General features: G+C 35.9%; 1 protein-coding gene across 2 annotated transcripts in view; it reads left to right on the forward strand.

Annotated features, from left to right (window-relative positions):
- LOC105491729 (von Willebrand factor A domain containing 8) overlaps positions 1-16,387 on the forward strand; it is a 436,474-nt gene that overhangs the window by 328,768 nt on the left and 91,319 nt on the right. For both annotated transcript variants that reach the window (XM_071081437.1, XM_011758388.2), the window contains 2 exons: positions 3,462-3,543; positions 7,573-7,774. In XM_071081437.1, the coding sequence (XP_070937538.1) occupies positions 3,462-3,543; positions 7,573-7,774 (284 nt within the window). The remainder of the gene's footprint in view (positions 1-3,461; positions 3,544-7,572; positions 7,775-16,387) is intronic.

The raw sequence follows: 16,387 nt of genomic DNA on the forward strand, positions 1-16,387 counted from the left end.
GTTGGCTTACTTTGCTTTCACAGGCAATCTAAAAGTGCTGATGGCAGTAGCTCAACTTAATACTATTCCTTATTTGTAAAAGTGCCTCTAAGTGGCAAGCCAAAATGTGAGTAAGTTAGTTAGCGAGGCAGCTCCACTCATCTCTAGAGCCTTAATAACTGGTCACCCTTGGCAAAGAACCCTGAGCTATAAATAATTCAACCTACTTTAGCTAGGTTCAAGCAGCAGGAATTGTAAAAAATGATATATGATATAAAACTATCCAAGATTGACCTTATATCACAGGGAGAATTTCCATTGCAGACTGTGTGTGGCTTACGATAAGCATACTCATTTTGTACAGATGGCCACTTGAAGACAGCTAATCCAGCTGGGTGGTCAAATTATTACAATAACCCTATTTTCTTACCCATTCCTCTCCTTGGACATTGCTTTTTCTTCCTGCTGAGCTGTTTGTCTCTTGGGACAACCCATTGCCTAGCTCTGCAGCTCATACCTGGCCTCAGGGCTGTGATTCCCACTCTGGAATCCTTTCCAAGTCCCCAGAGGCCCACAATGGTTTCATAAAAAGGAACTTTCCTCATTTTACTGTGAACGCCTCAAAGTCAGAGGCCACATCTCTTTTGTGTATCCCCACTGCTTCATAGGATGTCTGGCGCAAAATACGCTCAAACACATTTGTTAAATAAATAAGAGATATGTCGAGTTTTTCAGCTGGCCTATTTAAAAGCCTTCAACTGCATGCATGAAATAAAAATGTCAAGTTTCTTGTTTTTTGCAAACTACATTTGATAAATTTGAATTTGAATTTATCCAGGACATCCTGGATACTTCATTCCAACCAGAAATTGTAATAAAAGATGGATGGATGGATGGATGGATGGATGGATGGATGGATGGATGGATGGATAGATAAATATATCATTCTAATCAGAAATTGTTGTCCAAGATCAGATAGATAGAGAAACAGATAGACAAAAATCTTAAAAAGCATGGGTTTTGTGTAGGGGAGTTTTTTTAAGAGAACTTGGTGGCCAAGGTTTTATAAAATGGAATATTTTACAAATAGCTATTTCCCTAGGGCCAACTCATATAGAAGTTGTGTGGAGTGGTGGCCAGAGCATAGATTTTAGTACTAAAAAGGCCTGGGTTTGAAAGCCATTGCCATCACTCGTGTGCAGTGGTGGCCAGAGCATAGATTTTAGTGCTAAAAAGGCCTGGGTTTGAAAACCGTCCCCATCACTCTCCAGCTATATCACCCCAAATAAATCATATTATTACATTACCTCTATAAGCCTCAGTTTCCTCATCTCTCAGACAGGAATCTTAGTCTTTGTTGTTGTCAGTATCGAAAGCACTCTCTGTAAAGACTAAGCAGTGTTTCTGACACACCATGGTGGCAGCTAATGATTTTGAGGATGACGGTTACTCAGGGTTGTGAAATAGAAATCAATGAAGCCCAGGAGTTTGCTGGAAAACCAGCACTAAGGTATACAAATGACATCACATGAGTATAACAATTATAGAATTAGTTGAGGGCTCTGGACCCCTTATCTCTTTATCTTCCCCCAGTTTTCCATATTCTTTACTGTCCGGAATCGTGACAGCTAATCATAATCCCAAAAGACACGATCTCCATGCCATAACCCCAAATGTTGAAATTTCCAAAGAAAGATAAATATTCCTAAAGTCTAAAATTCTGACACAATCCCAAAGGATGAAAATCTCAAATATAATTCTGGAAAAAATAATTTTAAAATTACTTAAAAGATATTTATTTACATTTTTAAAAGGAGATTTATTTGAGAAACATGAAAACAGCAGAACAGGCCAGGGGTGGTGGCGCACACCTGTAATTCCTGCACTTTGGGAGGCCAAGGCAGGCAGATCACTTGGGGTCAGGAGTTCGAGACTAGCCTTGCCAACATGGTGAAACCCTGTCTCTACTAAAAATACAAAAATTAGTTGGACTTGGTGGCGGATGCCTGTAATCCCAGCTACCTGGGAGGCTGAGGCAGGAGAATCACTTGAACCTGGGAAGAGGAGGTTGCAGTGAGCTGAGATCACACCACTGCACTCCAGCCTGGGCAACAAGAGCAAGACTCTGTCTCCAAAAAACAAACAGACAAACAAAAACAGCAGAACACTTCACAAACCACTTTGCATGATAAACTAGGCAATAATAACATATACTTTTTGCAAGCGTAAACACTCAGGCATACTAGTGACATCACATGAGTATAACAGTTATGAGCATGTGAACCATATTCATAAAGAAATTGGGCAAAAGGGAAATGTCATACATGCATATCAGTATGTTTGGCAGTTGAAGAAAAGACTGTCCCAGTTCTCAGAGAGAGACCAGTTCACCTTCTGTATTTGTCCCCTCTAGGCTCTTGGCTGATGGGTTGATGTCCACCAATATTGAGGGCAGATCTTCACCACCTGGTTCCCTCAGACTCACATACTAATCTCTTTTCCAGATTACAGATATAACCAAAATAATGCTTTACCACGTGTCTAGGTATTCCATAATCAGTCCAACTGACACCTAAAATTAAGTCCACAAATACACCCTTTGTCAACTTGGCACTTACAGGCGTCTCCATAAACCATACTTAATTTCCAAACAAGGACAGTAACAAAGTAATAGCTCTGTCTAACATGATGCAATTATACTGTGATTGTGATTTTCAGAATTTTAGACTTTAGGGACTTTTATCTATCTTTTGGGATTCCAACAATCAGAATAATGGCATTTAGGATTGTGTCTTTTGAGGATTATGATCCAAATCCCAGAGTCCTCACCCCACTGCCCCATCCTCACCTCACCTTCCCCTGTCTTGCAGGGCCCTAATAATGACAGATGCTGTGTGATGGGCAACCCCGTCGGTGCTTTGCATTTACTAATTTCATCTAAGATAATGCTTATGATGCTCAGATGCTGTGGTCCTCTGAGGTTGTTACCCCCATTTCACAGTGGGGTTGTTATCCCCATTTTATAAATGAAGAAAGCAGGCCTCAGAGAGGTCAGTAACTTGACCAGCATAACACAGCTCGGACAGGAGCAGAACTTCCTACCAGGTCAGTCTAATTAGAGAGTGTGCGGATTCCACCACATTTTACTGCATGGTTGTTGCTTCCTAAGAAGGAAAAACAGTTCAGATGATGAAATATTTTCAAAAAAACTGTAAGTGCGAAAACATTGACTCATCTTGGGAAGCTATCAAAGACAATGAAAATAACTTAGGTTATTTTCTGACAGTAAAGAATCACAGCCCAATGTGCTTTCCTGGGGGAAGCATATTTCTCAGAGTCTAGCCATGAGAGTTGACCCAGTACCTTGTCAAGTAGATCCCAGAGTTCTACCCTTGGCTACGGATAACTTGATTCCACTTTTAGCAGCATTTTGGTATCGTGCAGTAATTTAATCCTTGGCTCATGTCATGACTTGTTTGTAGATGTTACTCCTCCACAAACATCTGGTTATATAGAAGTCACTGATCTTCAATCAAAGAAACTCCGATATATCCCTATTCCCAGGTAATCCAATTCACCTTTGTTCTTAGCTTAGTATGTCACTAAAAAATGAGTAATTTCTTGCTAAGTACTATGAATAAATGTGTACTTTTTGCTTCTTTAAATAGCAAGCTCTTTTTTTTTTCCAGTTACAGTTGGTTTCTGTCTTGCTGTTCTTCTGCATGTTTTCCTGGCATTTTTATTTTCATTTTGTAAAAATATTCCAGTGTTACATAGGTATAAGTCAAACAGCCTGCAAGTCTTTGTTCTCTTTTGTTTGATCTGTTCTAGTAAGTTTTTCTGTATCTGAAATAGCATTTTTAGTATTACAAAAATTATACTTACTAACTTTATATATTTGTTTTCTGAAGTAAATGTGTTCAAAATATCAAAAGAATTTAAATAGATTTCTTTAATATTGTTTTGATATATGTTATTATGCATCTGCAGTCAGGAAGGTTATACAATAGCCAAAGGATCCAAAGCTTTATAATAGGACTCATTACTGTTCTCCTCCTTCATTATTGTCCCACAATGGAAGCAAAGCATTTAAACTAGGTAAACTGAGGATATAAAAACAGAAACAATAAAGCTTGATCTCTCCCTTGAAGAACACAGGTGTCGTCACCTGGAGCCCGTCCCTTTCTGGGTGCATCCATGCCTTGTTTCCCTTTTCCAACCTAAGCTTGCACCTGCTTTGGTCTACTTAGCCTAGGTTCCTCTTTTTTCCTTTCTTTGCCCTCCACACCAAAGCCTTCTTCCTCTAATCTTTCTACTCTATTTTGACCTAGATTGCAATCACATCCCACTGTATGATGTACTCCCTCACGCTGCCACCAAGCCCTCACAACACAGTGGTTGAAGCCTTGGCTAGAAGCTCTAGCAGAGTAGCCTGGAGGGCCTGCAGAGGAAGACCAGGGACCCAGAATCTGTCAGTTACCCAAAATGTCCCCAGGCTTCCTTTCTTCCCCCTTCTCCAACCCTTGAAAGAAAATAGCTCGGCATTATAGCACAAATAACTCAGGAACACAACTTCATTTCTTAGGACTCTTTAATCAGATTCAAAAAATATGAAAACAAAATCATTATTCAAAGAAATAGATTTACTTCTTCCAACATATATGACTTCTTGGAACATCCTAATGTGTTGGTTTAATGGAAAATGACTTTTAATCATTTGAGGAAATCGCATATTCCATCTTAATTATATGCTCATTAAAAATACTACTAATTCAAGTAACAAAAGCAAATAACATATTTTTAACATATCCAAAGCATTGATAATTTTTTCCAGTATCTATAGTCATTTTTCTCTCACTAGTTTTTTATTTCAGTGTTTTTCTCTTTTAACTTTCTGTGTGAATCACATGTTATACCTGCCATGGAAAGAACATCTGGAAGAGCAGCTGTGTGCACAGCCCAGAGCCAGCTGCCCACAGTAATTCATTCAGTTAGAGCTGCACTGTCCAACGGAAATATAATGAAAGCCATACATGTAATTGTTTCTTTCTTAGTAGACACATTAAAATATTGTTTTAAGGTGAAATTAATTTTAATAATATCTTTTATTTAACCCAGTATGTCCAAAATATTATTTTGATATGTAGTCAATAAAAATTTTTAATGAAATAGTTTACATTCCTTTTTTCTCCCTAAGTCTCTGAAATTCAGTATGTATTTTACACTTAAAGCACATCTCCATTTGGACTTGCCACATTTCAAGTGTCATATGATTTAGAGTCTGTTTCATTGTCAGTATGTCCTGAGTTTCTCTTGAGATTAACTACTGCTTTCTTTGGCATATGTATAAAATCCAAAGGAACAACCCAGCTGGACTTCAGGTTTTTTGCTAGTTGCTTAGATTTAGCATTCTGCTAGATATCAGGAATTTTTTATTTGATAGCTAATTTCAAATAATAGAAAATACAATAAAGCTGTATGTAACTTCGGGGCCAAAATGAATACATCACTTTTGCTCTCACATATTTTTCTTCAAAGTTTTATATTATTTGCATTTGTAAAACAGTACTGCCAAGCTTTCATATGTGGCTGTTACACATTTAGGCTGCACTCTACTGTAATTCTATGTGTTCATTTAAAACTTTGTTATTATTTATAAGGAAAACATTCTTTAAGTGAAGAAAAGAGTTTAGACCTAGTGTGCAAATTGTAGTAAATGTGTGGTTTCTTCAGTAATTCTTTTTTTTAATACATTAAAGAAATTGCCTGTAAATGTAAAGTTTTGCCGTGAAGAGTTAAATAGTGACAACTAGTAGGTACAGTGCTCGATAGAATCCTACAGCTTGGGTGTTCTTGGCAGAATTTCAAACATCATAGTTACAAATGGATAAATTTCATTATTCTTGAATTGCTCCCTACTCCATCATCTGTAACTACTAAGTTTTTTCCTGCAGCAAGTATTTATTGATAGAGTATCATGTATTATATCAAATGTTACCTTCTTTGAGCCCTTCTGGGAGTCCTGTAAAGTAGCTCGGAAACATATGGTCCCATCCCACTGTTGTTCTCCTCATATAAACATTTTCTGAGTCTTCCGTGTCCAAGAGTGGCCGCCCTTGTCACTCTGTGTTTAGTATGAACTAAGGCAGATTGAAAAAAGGTCAAATTAGTCTTGATTTATCTTTCAGAATATTATAAGAATTTACCTAATATATAATGGTTTTGTGTTTTTCCAAAATCTGCAATGATAGCTTATTATGTTTTTCTTATCAGGCCATCTCTTTAGACTATTTATTTCATATAGAAAATATCAGATGCATTTTGCGAGCCAACACTAATAATTGGAATTTATAATCTGTTATCACTTTTGTATGATAAGAGCTATACTCATATAAAGGAGATATGCAGTTGACTCTTATAGACAAATTTGCATTCCTAGAAATTACTGTACATACATATATATACACACACATATACAAATGTCAGAAATATATACTAAAGGAAATATGTGTGAAATATATAATAAACCTATACATTCCTTGTTATAGATTCATGTAACTTTCTAAGTCAGAAAAGGCAAAATATCACATACAAATGCAGTCGAAATGCATAAACAAAACATTGGTTTCAGCTCTGACATTAGGCCTCTAAGGAGTGAGTCCAGTACTGCGGGCATGTGAGGTGTGAACTGGTGAACTAGTTCCTTTCTTCCTGACGGTGGAAGTTAGTATCGTCCACAAATACAGGAAAATGCAAAGAACTAGTAAATTACTGTGTATGTTTGCTCCTTACAGATGGTTCCATTGATATCTTGTCTTTTAATATGCTCATTATTAGAGTTCTTAGATCAGGCTGTTACAGCAGAATACTATAGAGTGGGTAGCTTAAGTGACAAATATTTGTTTTCAGTCTGGAGGCTGGGAAAGCCAAAATAAAGGGGCCAGCCAATTCAGTTCCTAGTGAAGGCTATATTACAGAGGGCTGACTTCTTGCTGTATCCTAACATGAGCGGGGGGAAAGGAAACAGAGAGAGACCACACGCAAGTGCGAGCTTTCTGGTCTCTTCTCGTAAGGGCCCTAATCCCATTCTATAATAGGGCTTCTACTCTCACGACTTCATCTAAGCCTAATTACCTCCCAAAGTACCCACCTCCTAATACTATCATATTGGGGGTTAGGGCTTCAACATACGAATTTGGGGGATACAAGCATTTAGTCCATAGCAAATTCTTTATAGCAAGTTTAGAGAACCTAATCAGTTTAAACCGGCTTTGTTTCCTGGTCTACCAATTGGTTATATACCGTGATCACTTATAAAAAATCTTTCTTAAAATAGTCTTTCTGGTTTTTTTTTATATTCATGATTGTCCTGCCTCATGTTTGCTTACAAACCCTGGGCATGTTTGTTTAAGAACTTTTGCTCATAGCATATCCTCATAACCTTCCTATGCAGTGACATAGATAAGAGCAGGTATAAAAGAATGAGTAGTGTGAGCATACTTTTTCAACAGTAAAGAACATTACAATGTGCAGTGTTATCCCTCCTGCTTTATTTTTACAGTCTCTTAGCTTCACTTGGATTCCTTTTTCCAGATCAGAATCTCTCTCGCCGTATACCACATGGCTGTCTACCATTTCCGACACAGATGCACTGCTAGCGGAGTGGGACAAAAGCGGTGTTGTTACTGTTGATATGGGAGGTCACATCAGGCTTTGGGAAACTGGACTTGAACGTCTGCAGCGATCTCTCATGGAATGGAGAAACATGATTGGACAAGATGACAGAAATATGCAGGTACCATTTGAATTCATCTTATCTCTTAGAGGTGCACATTCAAGTATAAATTTAGTTCCAGATGCCACAGTCATGAAAATTTCTGGGCCAGTGACTCAAAAATAGTTGCTTAAAGACTGAAAGAATTTTTAGATTCAAAATAAAAAGACAAAGAACTTTATCCATCTAAATGATGAAAAAGTAAAAATGTGCCTTTTTTTCTGTCAGTGCTTAAACATGCAGGTTACTGACATCACAACATATGAATACAATCAGCAGCTTTTATTTTTTTAACCTTAAGCAGTAACCAGTTTCCAGCAGCACCTTTGCATCTGGTCTCACTTTTACCATCTTCAGTGTCAGCATCTCTACATGCTACCTAGGAAACAGAAACATTTAGGAACTAGAATACAGCAGGTTATTACAAGACCAGAACCTCTAAACTGGAGAAGGTGAGCAAAAATATGCATCCAATAGAACGTTTTTTACCAACTTCCTTATTTCCAGGTAATGCAAATTTACTAGTCAACAATAAGTAGACCCAATCCTGCACTAGAGAAAAACATGGGAACAGGCCACCAAAGTGAAAGGAAACCTGACAACTCCAGAAATGACTCAGTCATCATCTAATCAATCTAGTTCCTATCTGGAACTAATTTGAAGAATGAGGAAGGCTATAGACCCATATGTACTAAAGCATATAATAAAAGGATTTATTTACTATTCATTTATTTTAATCTTCAGAACAAAACCTCTCCTGTTTACATTACTTGCTTATCCAACAAAAGGAAAAATAGGTTCCTACCAGTCAGGTTGCTCCGCAAAGAGCTGATTAGCAAAATAAGAAAATTTCTACAGACTATTTCATTAATACCTGATTAACAATTCCTATTTTATGTGATTATTTTTGTGATTTTATTTAAATAGAAATAGATATATAATAATAATTCTCTTAGATTCTTAAAAGCTTGTAGGAACATTTTGAAAGCCTCAAACCAAAGTAGAACTCAAATCTTTTTGAAGGAGTATAAATGTATTAATTTAATTAAGCTAAAACAAATGTATGACTCTAAAATAAACATGTGATTAAGTAAGTGCCATGGACTGATTACAGCAATAGACTGAATGTTGGTTACTACTCATAACAATATTTAGAAAACCAATTAATTATGGCCTGTTTCATTTATTATTCTAAACATTAGTTTCTTCTCTTTTCGAATTAAGCTCCTGTTCTCATTACAGTCATTGGTGTCTAATAGTAAATACTATTGTGTTTGAATTTCTATATTTTATACGTGGTAGAGCTCAAAGGTCATGTTTTCCATCTGGTCAAGGTTAAGTTTATTTTTCACAATAGAACTTTACAAAGGACTTTTACGGATCATTTAATAATTGTTCTTGACTACTGCAAAAATGAATTTGTATTTGTTTTTTAATCATGTAGGCCTTCTCTTCCAGTTAGTTCTCTGGCTATATATACATCTTTGTACTCCTAGCTTGTAGCACAATGATTGGTGCAATAAGCAATTAATATGTTTGTTTATGCTCACACTCCTGTATACTAAAACGTGCTGGTAATTGAAACTGTTTGATAACAAATGGATTTTTTCTTTTAAACTGTCACAAATTGTTTTTATGTAACTGAATAAATATTTATTGAATGAGTATATATTGTTATTAAGTTAGAAATGAACAGAATTATAGTATCTAACATCTCAAGAATAATCAAAATATTCAGCTACATCACACAGTGCAATATCTGAACTTTCCCTAAACTAAACATTTTCCAGGACATGTGTAACTTTATGTCTCCAGTTTAAAGTTCAGCTATAAGCCGGGCATGGTGGCACATGCCTGTAATCCCAGCTACTTGGGAGGCTGACGCACAAGAATTGCTTGAATCCAGGAGGCGGAGGTTGCAGGAGCTGAGATCGAGCCACTGCACCCCAACCTGGGCAACAAAACAAGACCCTGTCTCTAAAAAAAATAAAATAAAGCTCAGCTATTACAGAAATAAGACATATTTAGTAATAAAGTTATATAATTCAGAGTTGAATGATAGTTTCATTTGGAAAATTTGAATAGATGTTATCTAACATTCTCCTTTGATCCCTAAGTTCCGTTGATCCATTCTGGTTGATATTAAAAATGCATACTTATATACATACTCAAACATGAGTCTGTATTCTTATGTTTAAACAGACAAGACTAATTGTCTTAATAATCTGTCATTGTTTTAATTTTTTGTCATATCTCTCCTCTTCCCTGCTTGGTAAATAATGAGACAGCTTATTTAATTGCTCTTATTTGGACCAGCTCATCTCATTACTTACAAGTAGTTTACACAACCAAACCTAAATGGAAGTCATTCCAGGGCCAACAGTAATAAGCAAATATTTGTCTTTTACAGTTCCCTTTCTGTCTGATCTTTCGAACTATTCTTCATTTATATACTCTTTATTCAGCACAGATCTGCTCCTAACTTCAGAGCTTGGAAAATGCCTTTCATAGAAGTATTGAAAAAAGAGAATAGGTTCTCCATACCCTGCTTACTTATGACTTGCTGGCTGCAAGCAGCTTCCCCATCACTGACAGAGTAACCTGATCTCCATCTAGTGGCCAAATGGGCTTACTTTTTACATCATGGAAGTTAACAGGCCTGCTGGCATGAAAGGTTTATACACTCTTGTCTCGTATGGTTCCTGTTGAGCAAGATAGGCGCCTTTAGGTCAGCAGTGAGGACAGGGCAAATAACCTGCCATGCCATCCACCATGTAAGATCCCCATGCCTCCTGATTCCTCTGCATTGTAGCAAAGGAACTGTCCATATTGAGATAAACAGTATATTAATAGTTACATGGTTTATCACTACTCTGTCTTTGCTACATTTCAGCCTTCTGGAGTTATTAGCTTTGCCGTTGTTGATTTGAGTTTTTGTTTTTGTTTAATGAATTCATTGGTGTTTTTATTTGAGTACAGCTTACAAAAGAGTATTTTTTGAGCTCTGCGTATAAAAAATGTGTTCATTAATTTTACATGCTTTGATAGGAACATGTGTTTTTCCTATAATAAATAACCATAACAACAAACCGAAAGGATTATTATAAATGTAGTTTTAAGAGCCCATTATTAAGAATCTATATTTATTACTTTTAGATTTCATATTTTCAGAAACGTGGGTTAATTATAAGTCAAAATTCTTCTGGCTATATTTAAAGTATATTATTCATACTTTTACTTAGTTACATTTGTATTTCTTCCAAGAAGGCTGTTAAAGCTATACCACGGTTTTCCTCAGAAATCAAATCATCTTCTCTTGATGATTATTTCTGTGGGAGCAAAAAGGCTTAACAGGTTATAGCTTTCAAATGTTATTTTCTAATTAGAAGAAATCACAAAGTGAATCTTCTGTATATTGCTGGTAGGATCTCTCTGCCTTTGAATAGTACTTAAGGAAGTACTGTTCAAACTATATTCTTTAACAATGGATGCAATCTTCTGAAATACAGTGTGAGACTGGAACTTTTTCATCATTATAGTGGAGACATTGCCTGCTACACAGTAAGCACATACTCAACATTTGAAAATAAAAAGGAGTGAGGCATAGAAAGAAATACATGGAAAAGATAATTAATTTATGTTAAGCACCATTAGTCGATTCCCCCTTTTAGAGAGAATGTTCTAGGACTATGAATAAATGCAGTTTGATATACTTAGGTAACTAAGCTTGGCCTTTTCTGTAATCTCCAGTCCAGCAGTTTTGATTTTTGAAGATCTCAGTAGAATATTAAGTTCTACTTTCAGTTTTAGAAACCACGGGATTATTTAACTGGCTGGCTGTTAGTAAATTTACAGGGTAGGTTATCTTCAGATCCTCTATGGGATTATGAAATCCTTTGTTCTTTTTAAGGAGCCTAGTTTACTCTTAAACGTCATTCTTTACTTTGATCAATAACTCTGAAAAAATAGTCTGATTCAGTGGATCATTGTTACAGAACAATCCGTATTTTGTAGGATTGTTATATGTACGTATGTCTTTGGGAATCTTTCATGGCCCAGAAAGGCAATGCTTTTCTGAACTTTTATAATTTCCCACCATCCATGTCTCCTCGCCACGTGTCAGTGGAGCTGGCTTTCAGCAAGATGATCCAGCTGTTTCCCTATGTGGTAACACTTGGGCATTGCCTGTAATGATTTTTTTTATTGTTTATGCCTATTAGAGAAGAACCAGCCATGGAAATTCATTTTGAATCTTTAAGATTTTCAGGAGTACCTAGTGAAAATGCCAGATCCCCCTGAGAAGTGCAATACCCGGTGGTGTGCTAGTAAACCAGTTCTCATGGAGACTTGGGGGTTGTTAAGTTTGCCAATTTCCATGGTGCAAACACCCCCACCATGATTTCAAGCTATCAAGGGTTAGCAGTCAGCTTGAAAAAATTCCTAAATACTTAGCAATTATCTCTCATAGGCTGGTATAGGTTAGCTCTATCATGCCACTTGCTTATTTAGGGCTTTATCATCTAACTCCCCAAGGAGAATTATAGCAGTCACCTAACAGCAAGGCTTTCAGAAATGAGGCAATGAGATGGTGATAGGGACAGAGAGCAATGAGAAAAAAGGGAGAAAGGGACAGAGAACACAGATAAGATAGTATCATGTTAGCTCAGGAAATGTGGAAGCCTGCAGTTACCCCAGTCACAAATTGGCCATACTCTTCTTGAACCAGAAATTTGGTTTGAGTAAAGAATTGAAGAAAAATCTGCCCTGAAGTAGGAGAACACTGCTGGGTTCAGGCATATGGACCTCCTTTCCTCTACAGATGGTGTTTCAGAGAGAAATTACAAGTTGATTTTTACATTCCTCTAAACGAAAAGCTTCCATTGGATCACAGCATTATCAGTAACTGCTAAATACAATTAAAATTAAATCAGCAGTCACCTCCCCAAGGCAAGCAAATCAACAAGTTCATGATTCTAGGGAGGCCGTGAGGTTTCATTAACTTTTTATGCATCTCCAATAAGAATGATACTCCTATAAATTATGAAAATTACATTATAGAATGTTAAACTAATATTTAAAATAGAAATATTATCCTACTTTCCCTCTTTAGAAAAGGTCTAACCTTAAAAAATTCCTTTTCAAATCATCAGCAGGACTATTTCAACCTCCTCCTCTCAAGACAGGCCGTAGGATAATTATGTCACCATATCACTAGTGCGTATTGTTCAGCAATATGATCAGCCAGTCAAGAGGTAATTTTAGCAATATTTATTTAAAGTATAAAGAAAAATTAATTCTGCAGTATACTGGCTATAAACTGGAATGTCAAATGCAATTAATAGGTGGACAGTCAATGACTCTGGAACTGTTACAGTTCTGAGCTCATTTAGGTGTACACTTAAATGTAAGTGTATATACAATCACAATGGCTGTAGAAATAAAAGCGTCTTGCTATTATATTTATGATTTTATTCATAAGCAGTATGACTTACCGTTTAAGAGCATGAAATTTGTAGCGTTCAAACCTAGATTAAAATCCTGGTTCAACTTTGTAGGTGATCTCTGGCAAATTACTTATTCTTTCAAAGCCTCACTTTCTAATCATAATATAAAAATAATTGAACCTTAACAAAGTTGTTGTAAGAATGAAATACAGTAATGCCTGGTACAGAGTAAATACTCAGTAAACAATAAAAAATAGAAACTTAGAATTTAAGTTAATATTGGGCTACAGAATTCCTCAATGCTTTATGGAGACAAAGCCAAATTTAAATGAAACAGTATTACTCAAATACCTAATACTAACTTATGATCCAACGAGTTACATAATTCATCATCTATACTCGTGTTAAAATGTAAGCTTTGTTTATAATCCTGTTTGGAAAAAATTTTGTCAGATCCAAAAAAGGAATTGTAAAAATGGTCTTTGCCTAAACCTGTCAGCTTGAAGAAAAGCAGGAAATCAATGATAAGACAATTGTCAGCAGAGGATTATGGCGTTTAGCCTTATTTAAAAGACAAATTAGAACAAGACCAAAAAACATGCAGCAAAGTATACATCATTTACCCTGAGTCCTGAGAACAGTAGAAAACAGGAAAAAAAAAAAAAAAAACCAAAACAACAAGAACAACAAACAGGGCAAATTTGAATCCTGTCTTTCTAAGCTTTTCATAGCTTTTTCCTCCTCCTATTTTAAGCTTTTGTTAGCAACAGAACTTGAAGATACTGTGTAGTTCTGAAGGTTGTAGTGTAGGGTGGCACTAAAATTTGGAAAATTAGTTGAAAGTCTGTCTAGGACATTGAGACATCCAGATTTTCTCCTCCATCCTATACTTCTAGGCAGCTGGCTCTCCTCCACCCTTACAAAGGCACCAGTTAGGACGGGAGGGAAACCATACAGCTAACGAGAAGATAAAGTGAAAGTCTGCTTTTTTTACTTAGACTCAAGGAAGGTAGTAGCATCTATATTTAAGAATTTCACTGAACTAAAGAACCAGATGTACAGTATAACAAATGGAACACACACACACACCCCAAAGCATGTCCACTTGAAATTGTAGAACCCCATGGATAAAGAAATAAGGCTGACAACTTCTAATTTTGAAAGAAGTAGGGAACAGGTCATATAAAAGTGGCAGAAATCCTAATGGCACTGGGTTTCTCCAAAGCAGCATTGGAAACTAAAGAGAAAATCAAAGGGGGAAAATTATTTCTAGCTAGAATTTATATCCAGCCAAGCTATTAATCAAGTAGACTAAAAGCATTATTAAATGTGCAAATCTCAAAAACAGTACATTCCTTCTGAAAAAGCTGTTGCATGATGTGCTGTCACTAAAAAAAGGGAGTAAACCAAGAAAGAGGAAGACATGGGTGGAAAGAGTGGCAAAGGTACTTCCCAGTTGGGCAAAATCATCTAACACAAAAGGCTGTTTGGTAATAAAGTGCTGAAGAACTCATGTAACTTACTGCATACATTATGTCTAGATTCTGACATGATATATTCAGTAAGTTACATGAGCTATTCAGCACTTCGTTGTCATTACTATACAGGCAGTCCCCGATTTAATGATGGTTCAATTTAACAATTTTCCTACATCGTAAAGTAGGAAAATTGTTAAATTGAACCATCGTAAGTCAGGGACTGTATAGTCATGATAAAGTAAACAATATTGATTTGTTTCTGATAGCACTTTATTAGGGGGAATGAGGGGAGAAAAAAATGAGTGATGTGTGTTTGAGGTGGGAGAGGTAAAATCCTTACCTTTCATAATAGGAAGTCAATAGACAATGTCTGAAATTGAAAAATAAAGAGACATAAGAATATTACTTAGAAATATGGAGGTAAATAGTAGAAGATGTAGTAAGCAGAGTTGAAGTAGTTACCTTTAACCTCTTTAATTGCTTGAGGGGGAGACTGTGTCACAAGGGTGCTATTTTTTGTTACACATTTTGTAGTTCTGTTTGACTTATTAAACCATGTATGCTTATTACTTTGATAAGAATTAAAGATTACTTCAAAATAATAACAAGTAGGAATTTACCAGGTGGAAAAGAGGAATGAGGGTGGGCATGAAACAATTCCTCAGAAGCAGAGATTAAATTTAACTCATCTTTGGATCCTTGAAACTTAAAACAGTACTTTTTTTTTAATGGAACTGAATAAGCTGGTTAATTTTCTTTCTTTGACTTTAAAATGACTCAAGGATTCTAGTTCTGAATACAATGGAACAAACACTCACTTTGTCTCTCCCACTGAATGCAGCTATAAAACCTGGACAGAATGCCTGAGCAACTATTCAAAGTCCCTGAAAAATAAATGATAGCATATGAATTGAGGAAGAAGACTAGAATTTGAACTACCTAAATGGTAATTAGCTGTGAGTTTCTCACTTTTCCTCCAGCGTCTTCTGGTTTTGATTCAAGGCCGCTTGGAAATTGAAGTGGTACTCTCAGAAAACTAGGAATAGAAGGAAATTTTCTCAACCCAATAAAGGGCATCTGTAAAATCCCCACAGCTGGCGCCATATTTTAATGGTAAGAGACTGAACCCTTTCCCTGTAACACTGGGAAGAAGGCAAAGATGACCATGCTCACCATTCCTATTCAACATCAATAAGAAAAGAAGCAATAAGAAAAGAAAAATAAATAAAAAACATCCAGATTGGGAAGGAAGAAATAAAACTGTCCCTATTTGCAAACAACATAATTGCCTACCTAGAAAATCCCACAGAATCTATTTTTTTAAAAAAGACAAAACAAACAAGCAAAAGAAACTACTCTTAGAACTAATACATGAGTTTATCAAAGCCAAAAATCAATCACATTTCTATATACTGACAGTTGATAACTAACAACTAAAATTTTAAAATGCATGTACCGTTTACGAACAATTTTCTCTAAAAATGAAATATTTAGGTATAAATCAATAAGACTTGTGCAGGATATGTATACTGAATACTGCAAAACATTAATGAAAGAAATCAAAGACCTAAATAAATGGAGAGATATACAGAGTTCATAGATTAGAAAACTCAACATAATAATGATGTCAGTTCTCTCCAAATTGGCCTACAGATTTAACACAATTCCAATCCAATCTCTGCAGGATTTTGTTTATAGCTATAAATAAGCCA

Source organism: Macaca nemestrina, chromosome 16, assembly GCF_043159975.1.
Source record: "Macaca nemestrina isolate mMacNem1 chromosome 16, mMacNem.hap1, whole genome shotgun sequence".
NCBI classification, from domain to species: domain Eukaryota; kingdom Metazoa; phylum Chordata; class Mammalia; order Primates; family Cercopithecidae; genus Macaca; species Macaca nemestrina.